Raw genomic sequence first — 21,884 nt, 5'->3', positions numbered from 1 at the left:
GCAAAGTGGCAAGATACAAGACTAATACACAAAAATCAAGGGCATTTCTATACTCTACTAATAAGTAACCTGAGGAGAAAGTCAGAAAAAATTTCCATGTACAATAGTGACTAAAAGAATCAAATATTTAGGAATAAATTTAACCAAGGACATAAAGGACCTGTTTTCAATTACAGTAATTTCTTATAGCATAGTCTTTGCCAACACTGTGAACTGCAGGAGGTCAGAGAGTATGTGTATTTTATTGGCTGGTTTATTCTCAGTGCCTACCATAGTATTTGGCATTTGACAGTTGTTTAATAGCTTTTTTTTTTTTTTTGGTAAATGAATACAGTAAATTAATATTGACAGCTTAAATAGAAATGAGAAGCCATTGATTCTGAATATTATATTTTTCATTCAGCAAGGCTATTCATCATTGTAACCACTATCTTCATTTTTTTCACTTTTAAAAGAGAATTTGTGGTAATTAACATTAATGTAACTGTATTCCTTCATCAGGCAGAGCTCTCTGAGAAAGCAGCACACCAAAGAAGTGTGGAAGGAAAAATAAACAATAAAAACATTGCTTGGTATTATAGTTTCTATATAAAATTTTAGAGCTGCTAACCAATTAGTAACTTATCTAAATTAAAGGCATATTTAATTTGCATGTAAACTACTTCAATGATTCTTGACTGAAAGATAATGTGCACTTATCAAATACCAAGTTAATTCCAAACCCTTTATTAAAAATTAACATTAGGCACAATATATGACTTGAAAAATGAAAATAAATGTAAAAATGAAATATATCATTTGCATAAAGAACATTGTTCATCTAAATAATCAATTAGAACTACACTGTAAAAGTGACAACATTTTTGTGATAAGAAAACCAGAATGTGATAAGAAAAACAGAATGAATGGTATTATGTGAGTTAACTTTCTGGTTTTAGCAAAGTTTTAGGATTTTCTTCAACTAAACTTCTGACCATCAAACTGGATAATAATTCCTGGATAAGGCTGGGAAGTAGGAGTTGGTTGGGACAGAATATTACTACAAAATTTTCAGGATGTGAATTCACTCTTAATTACTAATTTCTCAACAAATTCTGACATTGGTCTTTCATTTGATATTTCAAAACTAAGACTCTCATGTCATTTCCCCTACTACACTTCAATAAAAATCCTTTCCTTTAGTATTATGTAGCAATATGATGTTTCTATGCCTTCTATATTTCTTGCCTCCTGACAATCCCCTGTCTCTAGAACTGGTCAGGAAATTATTACATGAGATCATTTAATTGAGGAGAGACATAGGACTCACTGCTGATACTAAAAGTACCATTAAAAGAGAGTGCACATACAATTAGATTGGACCACAACTAGTTAAAGATCACCTCTAAGGCAAAGATCAAACGTGATGAAACCATTAAAAAAAATCATACAGGAAAGGCCTAATGATGCTTCATCCTTTCAACAGTGACTAGAACAAAAGAATAACAACACTAACCTTAATTAGTAACCTAGAACTTTAGTATCTAGGACCTTTGACGAAAGGATAATCATTTTTAAAAAATAATAAAAGTGTAAAAACTAAATAAAGAAAATACCAAATATTCAAAGTAAAACATTTCTGGATGGTGGAAAAAACAGCTAAGAATAACACATTAAAAATAGTAACACTGAAAAGATGGCAGGTAGAATAAGAAACTACAGGGCTCTGTCCACGCCCTCCCCCGCAGAGAAGCTTTGAACAACCAGCAAGAAATGGCAGAAACATCTTTCTCAAAGTGCCAGAAAACAATGAAAGAACTACAATGGTAAATGCCAAATCAAGATAAAGATCACTTAAAAGCAGTAGGATTTCATAAAGCCCTAACTGGCCTCTCTCACAGCTCCTCACTGACTTGGCATGGAGCTGGCCAACACTCTCAGTTAAGATCCTTGGTCCTGGTTTTGGAGGGAGCAGAAGTGGGTCACATCTTAAGATCCTACTTAATAAAAGATCCTACTGACAATGAGTCCACATCCACAGGAATGGATTAACTTTAAGAACATACATTTCTGGAGTTCACACAGTTTCAAACTATAACATCATCTTAATGATATTTAGTCTTCCAATCCATGAATATGGAATGTTCTTCCATTTATTTAGGTTTTCTTAGATTTCTTTTGGCAATATTTTGTAGCATTCTGTGTGGAAGTCACTTACATCCTTGGTTAGATTTATTCCTAGATATTTGATTCTCTTAATTGCTATTGTGAATAAAATTTTTCTTGATTTCTTCTTCTGATTGTTCATTGCTTGTGTACAGTAACACATTCATTTTTGGGTGATTTTGTACCCTGCACTTTGCTGAATTCATTCATTAGTTCCAGGAGCTTTGTGGTGGATTTTCTGCATAGAAAGATTCTGTCATCTGCAAATAGAGAAAGTTTTGCCTCTTCCTTTCCAATTAAAGGCCTTTTATTTCTTTTTCTTATCTAATTGCTTTGGCATGAACTTCCAGCACAATGTTGAATAACAGTGGTAATCAGTGGGCATCCCAGTTTTGTACATGATCTTATGAAAACAGTTTAATACTGGCACAAGGATGGACATATAGGCCAATGGAATTGAACTGAAAGCTCAGAAATCACCCCTCACAATTATGGCCAACTGATTTTTGGTAAAAGAGCAAAGACCACTCAAAGGGGAAAGAATAGTGTCTTCAACAATTGTTGCTGGGAAAACTGGATCTCTATTTGCAAAAGAATGAAGGAGGAGTCCTATCTAACACCTTATACAAAAATCAACTCAAAATAGACCAAAGGCTTAAATATAAGGGTCAGAATGATAAACTTCTTTGAAGAAAGCATAGTGAAGCATGTTGAAGACTTTGTATTAGACAGTGGCTTTGTAGATTTTACACCCAAAGCACAAGCAGCAAAAGAAAAAAATAGATTGAGACCTCACCAAAATTAAATACTTTTGAGACTCAAAGTGTTTCATCATAGTAGTAGAATGACAGCTTACACAATGAGAGAAATATTTGGAAACCACATATCCAATAAAGGATTAATATTGAGAATATATAAAGAAATCCTATCTAACAACAATAAGGCAAACAACCTTATTGGAAAAAAAACGAGCAAAAGACTTGAATAGATATCTCTTCTAAAACTATGAACAAATGGCCAGAAAGCATATGAAGATGCTCAACATCAGTAACCATCAGGGAAATGCAAATCAAAACCACAGTAAGATACCATTTCATACCCACTAGATTGGCTGCTGTTAAATGAATGGAAAATAACAAGTGTTGGAGACGACTAGAGAAATAGGAGCACTCGTTCATTGCTTGGGGGTGGAAATGTGTAGAAAATGGTGCAGCCATTGTAGAAGACAGTTTGGTATGTCCAAGAAAGCTAAATATAGAATTATCATATGACCTGGAAATCCCACTATTAGGTATATACCCAAAAAGATAGCATGCAGGAACTCGAACAGATATTTGCACACTGATGTTCACTGCAGCATTACTCAGAAAAGCCAAAAGATGGAAACAACCCAAGTGTCCATCAATTGATGAATGGATAAACAAAAGGTGGCATTTTGTACGATGGTATATTATTCAGCCATAAAACAAAATTAAGTCCTGATACATGCAATAACATGGACCAACCTTAAAAACATCACATTGAGTGAAAGAGCGAGACACAAAAGGACAAATATTGTATGATCCGACTGATATGAAATAATTAGAATAAGAAAACTTACAGTATCAGAATCTAGAATATAGGCTATGTGGGGACAAGATGGGGATAGGGAATGGGAAGTTAAGGCTTACAATGTACAGGGTTACTATTTGGAATGATGGAAAATTTTTTGGTAATGGATAGTGATAATGGTAGCACAACATTGTGAATGCAATTAACAGCAGTGAAATATATACCTAAATATGTTTAAAAGGGAAAATCCTATGGTAACAGAACAAGATTTTTTTAAAAACTTCACAGAACTACACTACATAAACAGTGAACCCTAAGTGAAACCATGGATTAGAGATAATAGTACAACTATAAAAATGTGCTATAATCAATTGGAACAAATAGTCCACACCAAAGCCAAGTTGTTAAAAATAGGGTGGTATATGGGAATCCTGTACTTTATACATGATTATTTCTATAAACCCATAAGTTCTCTAATAAAGAAAAAATAATGAAAAATATAAAAAAGAAATAATGGCCAAAAACTTCCCACATTTAACACATGACATGAATATTAACATTCAAGATACTCAATGAACTCTAAACAGAATAAGCCCAAATAGGCCCAGTATAAAGAGGTACGTTCGAAAGCCATGAGACAAAACAAATTTTCTCATATATGAGAGCCTAAATAAGACTAAATGTCAATTTTTCATCAAAAACCATGGAGATAAGAGGCAGTGAAAGTCACATTTAAAGTGCTAAAAACAACAAACTGCCAGCCAAGAATTCTTTTATCTGGTAAAACTTTCGAAATTGAGAGAAAGATTAAACATTTCTATATAAACAAATGCTGAGGGATTTTGTCACCACTATACTGGCCCTATAAGAAATGCTAAAGGGAATTCTGCAGGTTAAAAGGAAAAGAGTCTAGGCAATTGACTGAAGCCAAAAGAAGAAATAAAGACCTTCAGCAAAGAAAATGATATGGGTAAATTTAAATAACAGTACTATTGTATTATTGATTTGTAACTCCACTTTTTACTTCCTACAGGAACTAAAAGGCAAATACATAAAATGTAATGATAAATCAGTGGTTTTGTATAATAAAGTGTAAATGTATAAATAATTAATCTGTGGGAAGAATACGTAGAGGTGGGGGAAGAGGAATATAAGAACACAATTGATGTACATTATTGAAGTTAAGTTGATAATAAAGCAAACAAGATTGTTTTGCTCCATGGTAACAACAGAGAAAATATCAGAGAATATGCAAACTCATGGAGATAGAAAGGTTACTAGGAGTAGTGCAATGGGGAAGTAATGTAAAATAAGTGTGGAGTTTCTGTTTAGGATGAAGGGAAAGTTCTAGCAAAAGGATGGTAGTGAGGGTGCTGAAACATCATAAATGTGATTAATTTCACTGAAAGGTATGCTTGGGAGGGGTTGCAATGGGATGATTAATGCTGTAAATATATTTCTACAATTAGAAAAAGAACAAAAAAAAAAGAAACTAAAGCAATAACAACAACTAAACACATTACATGACCCTGGATGGGATCTAGTAAGAGAAAAGGCTCAAAATAACATTACTGCGACATAAAAAAAGATTGGCATGTAGAATGTAAGCTACATTTCAAGTCAATGTCAAATTTCTTGAACTTGATAACTGCACCTAATGTGATTACATAAGTGAATATCATTTTTGTTATGAAATGTACATGGAAGTATTGTATTCAAGAAGTATGACATGTGTAACCTGCTCCTAAATATTCATAAGATAGATACTGATAGATAGATGATTGATAGATAGATGATAGATAGCTAGATGGATGGATGGATGGACGATAGACTGAATGAAATGATACTGAAAATGTGGCAAAACATTACAATTGGTGGATCTGGATTCCTGAGGGTGACGGGAGTATGCTGGAGCTCTTTATATGAGGCCTGTATTACTTTTATAACTGTCCTGTAAATTTGAAATTATTTCAAAATAAAAAGTTAAAAATAACATAAATAAGAGCAAAAACAAGGCAATTTCACATAGAAACCATCTCTCCCCCAACTAGATTACATGATAACCCAAAATAAAACCATAGATGCATAAATGTAAACACACAGTACTTAAAACAATGTAGTAATTCTAATATTTACAAACAGCTCTAGCCAAATTTACTACTATATCCTAGGCAGCACTGTACAAAGAACATCTGAATAGAGTTCAGAGGATAAGAATGCCAAAAAGAACTAGATAAGAAAGCAATGGTAAAGAGATTTAATAAGTCTTTAAGTACTGAAGAAGATGGTGAACAACTGTTCTTCAACATTTTAAACAACAGAACAAGTGGAAATGGCCTTCAACTCTACCATGAAGGATTCAGATTACAATATATGGAAGGGAAGACTATTCTTAAACATTGTAATGGGCTACTATGGGGAGTTGAAGATATCTCTTGAGGTCTTTAAAACTCAGACTGAATTCATCTGGATTTAATGTGATCCTAGTTTGAAGGCAGAGAGATGACATATGGGAGATTTCAAGGTCTCTTCTATTTTAATGATTCTCTGAGTGTCAATGCAATTCAATTTGCTGAAAACTGTCTCCAATTCTGGGTTTAATAACTATAACTCGGAACAAAGTTGGAGAGTTTCTAATTTGATGTATGAATAAAAGCAAAAGACTTATTCAGCAACATAGAACATTTGAGAGTTGTTATTTGAAATTCAGTTGGGAAAACTAGTAAAACATTCTTAATAACCTAAGAATTCAATTAAAAATGTTCTGACAGTTCTTCCTTTATCTAAATTATCAAAATCAAGTTAATCCAGTAATACCACTTATTCAAAATGGAATTAAGGCCCAAAATTATTAAACAGTAACTTAACATAGATGTTAAAAGTCTACACATTAAAGCTCACCCTTTTTACTCATACAGTACTTTCTCATGCCTCACCTAAGCCTCGCTTAACCCCCACAGTCATCCCAAAAGGAAACAGCTTTATAATATTCAGATTATGATATTGATACATAAGGAAATACCAAATATGTGCAAATAATCCAAAAATGTAAAGAACAATTTAATTCACAATTCCAGACATACACCATTAGCATATAATTTCCCCGTCTAGATATTCTCCATATAAACATATAATTTTGCCAAAATAGGACAATATAAATATTGTCAGTAATTCATATTTCTCCTCTTAATATATCATAATCACTTTCATGTTGGTAAGCTCATGTATAAATGATTTTTTTTTTTGCTTACAGAATATTCTATTTTGTATTAATAATATTTCAAATCCATCTCTGACAGCTTCCAGGGGAATTCACTGTCCTGATTTTGTGCCACCTCCTCCTCAACCACACATACTCAGTCTAGGATAGTGGTAGGGGAGAAATGACTGGATCATGGATGCATATAGACAAAGAGTAATCTGAGGCTGCTAGGCAAACTGAACATCATGGCCTCAACTCTAATGACTTTTCTACCTCCTATGTCCCCAATTACCTGACTAAATATCCTCATGTACTATTTCTAATCTCTCTAAAGATCCTGGATGTGATCTGTACTACTACTGCCTTATTGAAGCTGAAACTGTAAATCCTTTGTTCATTTTCCAACATGCTAGGGCTGTATTGAGGGGGCCTAAAGAAAGTACTGCTTGGCCATGACAACATGTATTTATAGCTCCTTAAAATGATCACTTTCTCCTCTGAAAGAAGAGAAAACAAAATTTGGGAAATGGCTAGATATATGACACCTGTTATACAATTAAGGACTTAGAATTCTCTGTAGAGTGGACTCTCATCCCACTACCCCAATGTTTACATGTTCAGCCCTTGAAAAGGATGTCTGACCCAATATCTTCTCAAAAGAATCACTGAGGTGTACTAAGGCAGGTGACAGGACACGTGACTGTGCTTTTGATCAAACAGGAAATCTTTTGCCACAATAAGTCAAAAGCACTTTCTGAATATCTTAGAAATAGCAAATCAAGTCATCTGTGGGCTACATATTACATGTACCCCTCAGGCACACAGTTTTACAGCACAGGGCATATTTGTCTCTGCTGCCTCATACCTTCTTCGTACCCCTAAGGCACACTGTTTTACAGCATGGAGCATATTTGTCTCTGCTGCCTCATATCTTCTTTCCCTGAGCTTTCCATTCTATGGCAGTGGCATTGAACAGTGATGAGTCGATACCTCTTTTAAATGTCTGGCATATATTTTAAACATATTGTCATATTGGCATATTTAAACATATTGTCCAAGTACCAAACGCCCAGTCTGTATTTTTTTTTTAAAGATTATTTATTTATTTCTCTCCCCTCCCCGCACGCTAGTTGTCTGTTCTCTGTGTCTATTTGCTGTGAGTTTTTCTTTGTCCACTTATGTTGTTGTCAGTGGCACAGGAATCTGTGTCTCTTTTTGTTGTGTCATCTTGTTGTGTCAGCTCTTCATGTGTGCGGTGCCATTCCTGGGCAGGCTGAACTTTCTTTCGCGCTGGGCGGCTCTCCTTACGGGGTGCACTCCTTGCGCATGGGGCTCCCCTACGCGGGGGACACCCTTGCGTGGCAGGGCACTCCTTGCGCACATCAGCACTGCACATGGGCCAGCTGCACACGGGTCAAGGAGGCCCGGGGTTTGAACCGCGGGCCTTCCATGTGGTAGACGGACGCCCTAACTACTGGGCCAAGTCCGCCTGCCCCAGTCTGCATTTTTGTGGGCAAGTTGTGGATCAAATTTCTTATCATCTTGAGGGTATTTTGAGTTTTAAATATAATGGCTTATCACAATAACAGAACATCTCCTTTAATCTGATTTATCTGCTATATAAAATAGAAAAACACAGCCAAACCACATATACTGGGACCCAAAAATTGCTTTCTAGTGCAGCTGTTTGATATTGCTTCATATCAGCATGAATAAAACAGGAAGTTAAACAGAAAAATTAACTTATTTCCGTTTGTTTTCCTAAATTTACATAGTTTTTGTTTGATCTCATCATTTTTATATATTTGGAGATAAAAATTAATTCAGAACTAAAAGAGTACATGACAAATACTTTCTTAATTAAAATAACTTAGAGTCAAATATAATCAAGTATTAGGAGTATAATTTTATGTGCCTTGCATTAATTAATAAATATAATCAAATGTATAGAAAACACATTTCTTTCAGTCAGTCTCATTTCCACAAACATTTATTGATAATGATAAAACCCTTCACTATTTTTCATGGACTCTCCCATATACTTATGTCTATACAGAACAATCTAAACAAATGGCCTAAACAGACCTTAAATAGGATAAATATTCTTATGCTTTAGAGATATTGGGTTGAATGAAAGATAAAAATTGGATGCACTAGATTCAACTATTACTATCATTAGTATATATATTCCACATAATTATTTCAATTTTAAAATATATATATATAAACATTTGCCTATCACATTGTATTATATAAGTCTCTGTAGAGATAAAAATGTTGTTAACATCCATTGTATTAACTTTAAAAATCTTTTACATAGAGAGTAATATAGTCTACAGACTAGGTCAACTCAAATTATTATATAGTTGAGAAAATTCATCATAGAAAAGATAAGTGATTTTCTTCTCATTATTTTTAAAAAAATGAGGCAAAGCCAGGAGACTAAAAGACTTTCAAATGCTTTATCCAGTAGTCACAATTACCTCAACATTTAAAAATGGTGAAAGTATGACTTTTCAATCAATCAGGAAAAATAAGACGTATAAGGAGCCAAAGCACACATCATTGGAGAAAGTCGTCAATGTTCATACAAAGACTCCAGAAAAGGAACTAGTTATATTGGTATTTCATGTCTCTTTTTTATTATTAATCCTATCATTTGAGCTGTATTACTCTCCAAAAATATCCATTACCTAAATTTTAACTGATAACAATGGGTTCTGATTCTCAATGCGTAACTACTCCTTATTCTTTATAAGTTTGCTGGTGTCTCCAAACACTAATGACCTAAAAGTTTTAAAGTGTTTCTGTAATGTGCAATAGTGACCATTTATCTGGTAGAATCATAATAAGTAATGGTAAGTAATGACAAAGTTTTTGTTAAATACACACTAAACACTTCATAAATTTACAAAACTTAAAGCTATAAGGATATAAAGATAACTCAGTGTTTTTATAATACAAGCACATGTCCACACACCGTCCTTGAACATCATTCCAATCTCTCAGAAGTCTTTCATTTTCTTTCTGCAGGTGTTCATTTTTGGCTTGGTTTTCTGTGATGGTGTCCAGGCAGTCACAAATAAGTTCTCTTATGACCTCAGCTGGGCTTGCAACTTTCTCTAAGTTGAAGGAACCAAGTCTGAACTAGGATGAAAAGAAACCATGATTAGTTTGGGGGAATATCAAGACTGAACAGTCCAGTGTTAAAATACAGAATTTCTTCTGAGGAAAAAAAAAAAGTGTTAAGATTCAAATTCATTGCATTTGTCAGATATAAATACAGTGACAAAAGATCTGGGTTACTTCCTACTTTGTTAAAAGCTTGTCATACAAATCAATATACAACCTAAGAATAATTTTTAAAAGTAGGTAATTCATTCTCTCACCTCCTAGCAGAAAAGAAATCGACTTAAATACCATATAAATACCATATGTTTGCTATAACCTAATTTTAAGTCACTTGGTCCAGTGTAAGAAAAGAGATTATACATGAGAATTTTTAACTCTAGTCTCTAAGACAAAGACAGGGTTCTTGAAAAGCCTGGAACACCACCAGTAATTAAATCCCTAAACTAAAAACAATAATTTATTATTAGAAATTACAACTAATAATTCTAAGTGTCAAGTTTGAGTACTTCACTATAAAGGTTTAAGATGTAAAAATATCTTAATTCCTTTACTAGGGGATACTTATAAATAAAATAGTATACTACAGTTTTAGATATAGTTATATAGAATTCTGGGGGAATATAGGTACTCCTCATTTATAGATAGGGAAACCAAAACTCAGATATTAATAAAAATGATCATATCCTCAATATTAAATTTAGAATTATAACAAATAATAAAACTGTAAAAATAATAATTATTAAATAAGTCAAGATTCTACCATACTATGCAATTAGTCCATTTCCTGCTATGAGAGGATATCCAAGCTAGACCACTAGAAAGAGGTAAGGGGAGGAATTAGGTTCAAAACCTAAATATAAATCTGAAGAAAGATTCTAATGGCATAGAGTGGCAAACCTGAGAATAAAATCAAGGGGATTTTGTTTTGTTTTACCTCCTAGATCACTAATTTCTATTACAGCATTTATTTAATAGGAAAATTTCTAAAATGTCTTGCTTATTTGGAAATGTTAAATTCTAAAAAAGTATTTCTGTAAGTAACTATGTTGTGTATAGATTAAGAAATATTTAACAGTTGTTGACAATTCTGACACCTCTACTAATCAATTAACTAAAAGTAACGAAAAGCAGCAATGCAGTGTTTGAAATTTAGGTGGCATTTTATAAATCATTTCAGCTAATTCCTATAATATAGGAACCATTTGGATGTATAACCCCATAGAGTAAACTTTTCTGGATGAATTATGTTTCCCAATTTACTTTAAATACATAGAGAGAAAATATGAGTAGAAGATCTCTTACTGAACATTATGGAAACCCTGATAAAAGACTTAAATACTGACCATTCCTGGGTTTTTGAAAAACATTTATACTCCCTTAATATTTAAAGAAAAGCAATGGATATATACATTCTTCAATAATACAGACATATTTTAGAAGACTATTACTGTTACAGCTCTGAAACTCTATATGAATTTGTGTGTATGTATTATTTTTTAAACCACAGCAGGTCATAATACATGTTTAATCCTTTAATTTGGTTTATCTCACCTCTTCCTGTTTCTCAACAAAAGACAACAGAAACCAGATCAAGAAAATAGTTCCTTTATTTCAGTGAGTAACTCAAATTAAGCAATTCGAGCAAGGTTAAGAAAAGACTTGAAAAATTCTAAGGGCATAAAAATTCAGTTGAAATTATTTCAGACAATTTGTCAATACAACTTACTAACATGAACTCAAATGGCCAAAGGCATTTACAGTTGTATTTCTCATGCTTTAAAAAGCATGTAAGTTTAAACAAAAAGTTTTATCCATAAAAAGAATATATAATTGAAAGTAAATTTTAGCATTTACTTTTAAAGTTTCTCTGAAGGTAAACACACACAAGAACAGCTAAAAACAAGGGTTACCTGTAGAAAATTACTTTTTGAGTTGATACGAAATAGGAGAAAAACTAAGTCTATTTTTAGAGATCAGATTATGTTATGAGCAAACCATAAACCCACAAAGTAATCTTATATTTTTTCCATTATCACAACCGTCAAGCGACTTTGACTAAGAGGGATGTTATTAGAAAGGAAAGAGTTTTCCATCACTTGAAAGTCTCAAAAATGGCAAATGGATAAAGAATTCATGGCATACTTTGATCTTGAATAAAGTAATTGCTGAAATACAAATGCAGAGATAAACACAAGCCCGACACTCTACAGTTCTATCTTAGATGACAAAGGAAGTAGAGAGCAATTCCAAATCACTAATACCAAGTGATTTTTTTCAAAAATACTATTTAATTGCATTTATTAAAAATTCCAAAAGAGAATTTTAAACAATTTTTTTGGCTACTCAGCATAGAATAAACCTAAAATTTCATTTCTTCTCAGGAGTAGGTTTTCCATTTCTATTTTCTAATGATATTTACTAGTTTCTGGTCCTTTAACAGGTATATATATCTGTTTTCTTAACAATAAAAAGAGAATTATCTAGAAACTCAAACCAAGTAAAGGCTTGTGCTTTAAGAATTCAGATTAAAATTATTATTTTTTAAAAATTCTGTAATGTGTGAGAAAATGATTCTACTGAGCCATCCTTCCTGGTTTATGGATGACTGCGATCAAGGGGCAGACACACTCCTTGCCGACACTGCTGTCACTCCAGTCTGCCCACTCTATCCCAAGAGGCCACATAACTGCATGCAATGGATTTCAACATGGGTCTCTTGTCAGACCTAATGAATAGAGAAGCATAAAATATTTCTGTGTTCCAACTCCTCATCTAGTCCATCCATATACTGCCTCTCAGATGAAAAGTGGCAATTTGGTATCATTTTTAAACTCGGCAAATTCTATAAAAGCTATAATATACTGTTGCATCAATTTTTAAATATTTGACTTTTAGTTTCTTGTTTCATACATAAGGCTATTGACACAGCTGTTCCTTATTTATTAGTTTTGGCATTTCAAAATAATCTACAGTATAAAATCATGACTTCAGATGATAGTTCAGAGCTAGAAACTACAAATGAAAGACATTTTGAAGGCCTGTCTCTTTTGTTATAGATGTGTACAAATATAAGCTTCTTTTTATAGTCAGTTCTCAAGATCTTATGGAAAATTCACAGCATAGAGAACGATGAGCTAAGTACCTCATTCAGTTTAGAATTGTCTAAGATTTCATGCAAGGCTTTCGTTTTTTTAATGTAAAAAGATTGAGAACAACTAACTTTTAAAATTTGTTAATGACAATCATAGTGGGTTGCATGCATTGGCTCTAAATGGTCATCATTCTAGCTAGTAAAAAAACAAACTAATAAGCATTTTTTATCTGATCAACATTGAGAATTCTCAATTTCACAAAATTTATTCATATTCTTCAGCCAAGGCTTTCCTTATTCTAGACAATTGTCTCCTGTCAGTCCTTCAAAATGAAATGTCACAGCCCCCTACCTGCTGCCTCAAAGCCTGAGTCAAGTTCTCTTCCACTAATTTAGTCTATATTTACCTCTCTAGTTGTAACACTTCAGGGTTTATCTAACATAATTTATAACTCAGTCTCATACTGCATATATTTTTTTTCTCTTTTTTGGTATAGAAGTGCAGTCTTTTCCTTTAGTTTAAAGCTCTTTGAAATCAGGTACCATATCTTACACTTCTTCCATAGCCTCCATAGTATTTTTCTTTCTTTCTTCTCCATAGTATCTTGTGCAACTCTGGACACAAATTAGGTGCCCAGTAAAGACTGGATGATTTATTTTGGGGGGATAATCTGAATTAATAAGGAAATATAATTATAATGGGAACCAAGATGAGAGGCTAAAAGAAATGGAAGAATGAAGATATTACTGATGTTATTACTAGGCAACTACTAGTCAGAAACACTCATGTTACAGTATGTGTTTTTTAACTTATTCATATCACAGAGAAGTTTAGCTGTATCTAAATATGTGTACATAAAAAAAATAAAGCCTATCCTTTGTAGTTTATAGACAAATATATAGTTGCATATACATCGTTAAATAGTAAAGTTGTAAAATTCTAGTTATAAAAGAATCATCTATGCTTTGAACTAAAGAAGTAATTAAACTATTACCTTGGCCTAATTATGTTAATCACCAACTAAAATATTTTGAATCAATTGTGTGTATATTAAATCTCTGTATCATGAGTTCTTTGGTTTAGTGACCTGATTATATGTTTATTTTAGATATAAGTAAACACTACAAATGAAATTACCTAAAGCAGTAACATATCGAAGTTGACAACTAGTCACATTTATCTCCAAGGGTAACTAAAGCTGAGAAAAAATTAGTAAGAGGGATTCCTTCTAAAGAGATGAGAGCTGTATTTATGAAACTACTAATTTCACATTTCCAACTACAATTATTTTCTTGCCAGAGATTTCTTAGTGTGCATAAAAAATGCTTAGACATCTCAAGATGATTGCACAATCAAGGCTCTGTGTATTTTAGACCCTGCAGGATCTTACAATCAAATTCAATAATTTAGAACATAAAAGTATACTGAATTATAATTACAGTGCTATATATTATTAATATTTTAAAGTAATGCTATATGTTTTAAGATGAAGAATCATCTAGGCATTCTTATTTTGGTTTTCATAATTGCAGTCATTGAAAGTAGTCCAGAGAAAATTCTTGGAAGCACAAATAAAAATAAACTGTTGATTGTGATTTTTTTAAAAGGTCAATATATAAGTAAATACAGCAAGGCAATTTCAGAAATTACTTTCACTTTGTTTTTTGTTTTTTTTTTAAAGATTTATTTTTATTTAATTCCCCTCCCTCCCCTGGTTGTCTGTTTTCTGTGTCTTTTTGCTGCGTCTTGTTTCCTTGTCTGCTTCTGTTGTCGTCAGCAGCACGGGAAGTGTGGGCCGCGCCATTCCTGGGCAGGCTGCACTTTCTTTCACGCTGGGCGGCTCTCCTTGCGGGGCGCACTCCTTGCGCGTGGGGCTCCCCTTCGCGGGGGACACCCCTGTGTGGGGCGGCACTCCTTGCGCGCATCAGCACTGTGCGTGGGCCAGCTCCACACGGGTCAAGGAGGCCCGGGATTTGAACCGTGGACCTCCCATGTGGTAGACGGACGCCCTAACCACTGGGCCAAAGTCCGTTTCCCTACTTTCACTTTGAAGAGCTATAAATGTTCACTCCAATATACACTTAAAGATGATGAATCTTTTGGTTCATGGGAATTAGTTAAATCTAGAGGATTTATGTCAGACTGATAGGAAGCGGATGTGACTCAAGAAGATGGGCACCTGCTTCCCACATAGGAAATCTGGGATTCAATTTCCAGAGCCTCCCAAAAAACAAAGAAAAAAACAACAAGCAAACAGGTAGAATATCCAACTCAGGGGAGCTGATGTGGCTCAGTGGTTAAGTGCCAGCTTCCCACATGCAAGGTCCTGGGTTCAGGGTTCAATTCCCAGTTCCGGTGCCTCAAAAAAAAAAAAAAAAAAAAGAGAGAGAGAGAGAGTTGTAATTAACAATGAATAATTATACTGCATATGGATTCAGAATCAATCAGAAGGCTTTTCTGATAGTAACTGGATTGGGTGGTTGCCTATTATTTGCCTTATACTTTATTTCTGGTATTAGGTGCTGATAAAGAATTATTCCCTTGGATTCCCTGACACTCTTTTAGAGCTCATTATTCTTATCTAATCATATTTTCTCAGTAGGCTTCTTTATTTTTTACTCAGATTCTAAATGGTGGTGTTTCCCAAAAAGGTCCCTTGACCCACTTTTCTTTTTACTCTATTGATTTTTAAAGGGTTATCCTCAATTACATCTCCATTATTATTTAAAAGGTGAAGACTGCCAAATCTATATATCTAGCTGGAGGCTCCCTCAAGCTCCAAAACTTATACATATTTAACCCCTTTCTGGAGTGGGGCCACCAGGATGTCCTATATGGATCTAAAATTTTTTAAATATCTAAGTAATTCATTATTTATCCCCTCACCCACCACTAAACTACCTTCTCCCTGTATTTTCTGCAAGACATTGAACATTCATTCAGTTATATAATACTTGGGTGGTTTTGTAGTAGGTATGGATGTCCATCATAATAGTAAGTACTAGACTAGAGTATTGCAAGGGCTCAGGGCTATATATAACTCATTTTTACATCTCCAGTTCTTACATGGTGTGATGCTTAGGCTATTATGTCAACTCAGCCAGGTAATTGTGCCCAGTTGTTTGGTCAAGCAAGCACTGGGCTAATTGTAAACAAGGACATTTATAGACTTTAGTCACCATTGACTTTACTGCAGTGGTAAATCAGAGATAGCTGATTACATAATTGTAAGCAGGGAGATTGCCATCAGCAATGAGTGTCACTTAACCCAATCAGTTGAATGCCTTAAAGGGGAAGTGATTCCAGTATTGAGAGAGAATTTCCCAGCTTGTCTTTGGACAGCCAGTATCTCCCAGAATTCATCAGGAACCTTGATTGGACTTTCATTGACTGCCTGCGGAACCTGGACTTGTGCATCCCCACAGCTGCATGAGAGACTCTTATAAAACTGCATACAATTAACAGATATCCCTTGTTGATCCTGTTTCCCTAGAGAACCCTGACTAATACACATGGCAAACAGAGCATATTCATTCATTCATTCATTCATTCATTCATTCATTCATTCATTCACTTTCATTCATCAGCTATTTTGAGAATGTACTATGTGTAGGCACGGCAGATATTGTTGGAAACAAGACAGAGTCCACTCTCCTGGAGCATCAGTTCCCTCCTGGAGTGGAGGGAGTTGATGATCAAATAACAGCAACTTAAAAGTTACATATAAGAAGAAGGAAATAAAATGGATGATAGTGACTAGAAGGTGGAGTAGCTTTAGATATAGTGTTAGGGAACACATCCTTGATGAATGTGTGATACTGGGACCAATACCTAAAGGATGAAAGTAAATGGTATGGGAAGATATGAATCTAGGCATAAGAGTAACCAAGTACAAAGACCTGCAGTCACATGTTGTAGAAAACAGGAAGGCGAGTATAGGCAGAGAACAAAAAGTAAGGGGTAGAAAGGAGGAGACATGATTGGAAGGTAGAAAGGAAGCTAGATCATGCAGTACTTTGGAGACCACAGTAAAAATCTAAAATTTATTCTAATTGTAATGTAAAAACATTGGAAGGTTATAAAGCAGGAGGATCACCACTTAGAGATTACGTAGAATTTCTTCTAAAATGTCTCCATCTCCTGATAATCACACTCTTGTGTAATACATTCCCACCCACCCCTCTATCCCCCTACCAAAGATGGTCACATCCTAATCTCTAGGGTCTGTGAATATTACCCTATAGAACAAACAGGACTTTGCAGGTGTGATTAAATTAAGAATCTTGAGATGTAGATATTATCCTGAATTATCTACATCAGCCCAGTGTAATCAGAAAGGTCCTTGTAAGAGGGAGGCAGGAGACAGAGTGAGAAGAAGGAGAGGTGATGACAGTGGCAAAGACTGGAGTGAAGTGGTCATAGATCAAAGAATGTTGGTAACTTCTAGAAGATGAAAGAAATAAGGAAAATGATTTTCCTTTAGAGCCTCCAGAAGGAACCAGCCCTGCTAACATAAGATTTTAGCCCCTTCTCAGCTCCAAATTTATAAAAGAATTTGTGTCATTAAACCACTAAGTTTGCAGTAATTTGTTACAGTGACAACAGGAAACAAATACAGGGTCTTTGCACATTCTTCCTAAACTTCTCTCTGAACTTCACAAGTCTTCCTTCTTTACTTTATTAAAATCTCTGCTAAATGTTATTTCTCTAGACAAATTTTTTTTTTTTTAAGATTTATTTTTAATTTACTCCCCCCCCCCCCCCCCAGTTGTCTGTTCTCTGTGTCCATGTGCTGGGTGTTCTTGTTTTTGTCCGCTTCTGTTGTCAGCAGCACAGGAATCATCAGCTGTGCCCATTCCTGGGCAGGCTGCACTTTCTTTCCCGCTGGGCAGCTCTCTTTTGGGGGCACACCCTTTGCACATGGGGCTCCCCCACGCAGGGACACCCCTGCGTGGCACAGCACTCCCTGTGCGCATCAGCACTGCTCGTGGGCCAGGTCCACATGGGTCAAGGAGGCCCGGGGTTTGAACTGCAGACCTCCCATGTGGTAGACGGATGCCCTATCCACTGGGCCAAGTCCGCATCCTGACAAACTTTCTTGACTATCCTAATTTGGATACAATCATTCTAGAATCCTCCAAATGTTTCTGAAAAGGGGAGAAATGCCAATAGTGCAGGTATTAAGAAAATGTTTCATAATCTACATAGTAGTTATCATTATCTGAAATCATCTTATTTATAAATGTTTATTGTCTCCTTTCTCCACTCCATATATAAGCCCCATTAGTATTGAAACTTTGTTGTCTAGTTCTCTACTATAACCCTAGCAGTAGAATACACAGCTCATGGTAAGCATTCAAAACTGTTAACTGAATGAATGTATGAATACTGTCACAAATTTTGCCAATATTCTACAATTATGGCACTATTATTTATAGAAAATTTATATTTTAATGTAGTAAAATCTAAAAATATTTTCCTTTTAAGATTGTCCCTTAGAGAAAGTAAATATTCACATATATTTTCATATTTTAAACATTTTTCTCCAAATTTAAAACAAATGTCTCCTATTTATTCAATAACCTATTCTTTCCCCACTGATGTGAAATGCCACAATTTTTAGGAATTACAAATTGATGTATACATAATAAGTATTTCTTCAGTTTCTAATTCAGTCCCACTGATCTTTATTCTTTTACAAGTAGGGTGCCCTTTTAATTATCATAGCTTTGTTGCTGCATCCCTTCCCCCAGCCTTTGTTATCTCCTTCCTCCAGCCGTTGCTGTCCTTCCCGCCAGTCCCGCCCACGTTGCCAATATATAATCTGCCTTCTTCCCTGGCTACTGCCTACCTCATAGCCGCCTGCACAACTCCGCCTATCCACTACCGCCCCGTAGTTAACCCGCCCCAGCTCCTGCCCCTCCCTCTACCCAACCCTATATAACCAAGTGTATTTCCGCAATAAAGCAGACTTGTTCCTGCGCTCAGGCTGTCTCCGTGGTTTTTACCGCGCGTCCCCCACGCCTGGAGAACCTAGGCCTACGCGCTGGCCTAGGGGCTTCCCGCCAAGCCGTGGAAGGCTGCCCGGACCTCGTGGGCTGCTAATCACTGCCAGCGAGCCCACAATAGCTTTATAAATGTTTTATTATTAAAGAATATAAATTTGGTCTTGCAATTCTTTTTTTTGCAAATTTCATTGTTTAACCTTGTCAAGAATGTTTTAATAAGCAATTTTGACTTTGAATTTCAGGCCAATCTAAATTTTAAAAAAACAGTGAATTAAAAAAAACTTTCTGGGAATTTGGTTTGGAATTACATTAATTTTCTAATTCTTCTACTTCTATTTATTTTTTAAGGAATTAATTTATTTCCAGTATGAATTACAATATAATGTTGATAGTCCTCCATTCAGGACCATTACATGTTTTCAAACCTAATAAAGAGTTATTTTTATGTCCTTTGGTTTTTCCCATTGCTTATTTTTGAATCAGACTCCTTGCACTACATTTGATAAGACCATCAAATGATCTAAAGACAGAAAGAATGCAATTGCCTACTCAGATTTATTTTTATTAATTATTGTTTACCTTTTGGTTATGTCCAAATATATATATATATGGGAATCTTAGAACTTTCCACTTTAGAATTCTAATACTGACATTTATTTGTAGTTGGATCCTGAACAAGAAATCTTAACCTCTGGTAATGGCTTATCCTAAAAGAGATTTGTTAACAATACCTAAAGATTGTTTATGAAGGACTTTGCAAATAAGCCCCAATTGAAATATTATAATACCTGAGGGCACAAAAAACTCTATTTTTCTGATCAGAGTTGAATTTGATTTGCTTTTGAAAAAATGGTTGATTACTTTAACACAGCTGAAGTAGCATTCCAGAGAGTCTAGGAGAGCAAAAAATCTCACTGGGGCTTGAATCAGGGTTTGCTGTTGCATAGCTTCTGAGGTCTCCTGGAAACTGAGCAAACAAACACTGGAAAAAACTTAAAATATGATAAAATTACATATGATGGGATACTTAGTAAATAAAACTTAATAGGACATAATACTAAAGATCTTTTTTTTTCTGATTAAACTGCTTTGCCTCATTTACTTACAATTGCTCAGGTCTTTCAACCTTCTCTATGAAAATTATATTAAAACAGTAAACTCTTGCATTTTGATTGTATATTGTGAAAGGCAGATTCCTGGTGATTCCAGGGAGATGACATCGGTATGTCAGGCAGGGCTCAACTCTTACAAAAACAAAGGAGACCAAGTCCGTTAGGGCGTCCATCTACCACATGGGAGGTCCACGGTTCAAACCCCGGGCCTCCTTGACCCGTGTGGAGCTGGCCCATGCGCAGTGCTGATGCACGCAAGGAGTGCCGCGCCACGCAGGGGTGTCCCCCACATAGGGGAGCCCCACGCACAAGGAGTGCGCCCCGTAAGGAGAGCCGCCCAGCGTGAAAGAAAGTGTAGCCTGCCCAGGAATGGTGTCGCCCACACTTCCCGTGCCACTGACGACAACAGAAGCGGACAAAGAAACAAGACACAGCAAATAGACACAGAGAACAGACAACCAGGGGAGGGGGGGGGGAATTAAATAAATAAATAAATCTTTAAAAAAAAAACAAAAAAAAAAACAAAGGAGAAAGGTCCAAAAACTGTCTGAGGGACCTGCTTTAGGGGTCAGCAGACAAGGACAGTGTTGCACAACTCCCAGGAAAGTGAGGATAGAGAGACAAAGAAACCAAAACAACAAACCTAAATAAATAAAACACCATATCATCCGGGAAGAGCTCCCATCTTCCACCTGCAAGACATTAAGCCTGGTTAAAACCTGTGGCTCACTGCAGCCAAGGGAGAGGGGAACAGACACCTTCCCCCTTATCAACTGTTATAAGGAAGAGAGGGGGTGAGTCAGAGGGCTTCTCTTCAATGAATTCGGCCAGCAGAGCCTGCTTTGAATCTTGTCTCTGGCCAAACCAGAAATATGGGAAAAGTATGACTAAAAGAAACAACTCTATAGAAAGGTTTGACAACTAGTGCGATCTGGTAGCCAGCCAGGAAAGTGCAAGGAGAAAAACAGCTTATAGGTCTCTTTCTAGCCCCAGGCCTGGAAGAAAATCTGCACCCCATTAGTGAGTCACTGGCGGAATTCTTGGGCCAGCTCACCATGCAGACCAGCACACTCCATGTGGGCCAGCTTGTCTTTATCAGGAGGCCCCAGGAATCAAACCCTGGACTTCCCATATGATAGACAGGAGCACAATCACTTGAGCCACATTCACTTCCCTCAATACAGTTTTAAATTATCAGTGAGTCAAAGACAAAATTGCAAGATAATTCAGCAAATGTCTTGAGATGAATGAAATGAGAACACAACATATCAAAACTTATAAGACACCACAAAGAAAGTGCTGAGAGGGAAATTTATAGCCCTCAATGCTTACATTAAAAAAAGAAGAGCTAAAATTGAAGATCTAACTACACACCTGTAGGAACTAGAAAAATAATTAGTTATTCTTATTCAATATTGTGCTATAAGTTCTAGCTAGAGCAATTAGGCTAGATAAAGAAATAAAAGTTACCCAAATAGGAAAGGAAGAAGTAAAAGTTTCACTACTCATTGATAATATGATTTTATATTTTAAAAAACCTGAAAAATGCACAAGAAAGTTATTAGAATTAATAGATGAGTTCAGCAAAGTGGTGGAATAAAGATTAATATGCAAAAATCAGTAGTGTTTCTATACACAACTG

The 21,884-nt window shown here is 35.2% G+C and overlaps 1 protein-coding gene across 4 annotated transcripts in view; it reads right to left on the bottom strand.

Moving 5' to 3' along the window:
• XRCC4 (X-ray repair cross complementing 4) overlaps positions 1-21,884 on the bottom strand; it is a 326,468-nt gene that overhangs the window by 169,855 nt on the left and 134,729 nt on the right. For all 4 annotated transcript variants that reach the window (XM_058275640.2, XM_058275649.2, XM_058275647.2 and 1 more), the window contains one exon: positions 9,879-10,045. In XM_058275640.2, the coding sequence (XP_058131623.1) occupies positions 9,879-10,045 (167 nt within the window). The remainder of the gene's footprint in view (positions 1-9,878; positions 10,046-21,884) is intronic.

Source organism: Dasypus novemcinctus, chromosome 2 (assembly GCF_030445035.2).
Source record: "Dasypus novemcinctus isolate mDasNov1 chromosome 2, mDasNov1.1.hap2, whole genome shotgun sequence".
NCBI lineage: Eukaryota > Metazoa > Chordata > Mammalia > Cingulata > Dasypodidae > Dasypus > Dasypus novemcinctus.
This window is presented reverse-complemented; position numbering and strand designations above follow the sequence as displayed.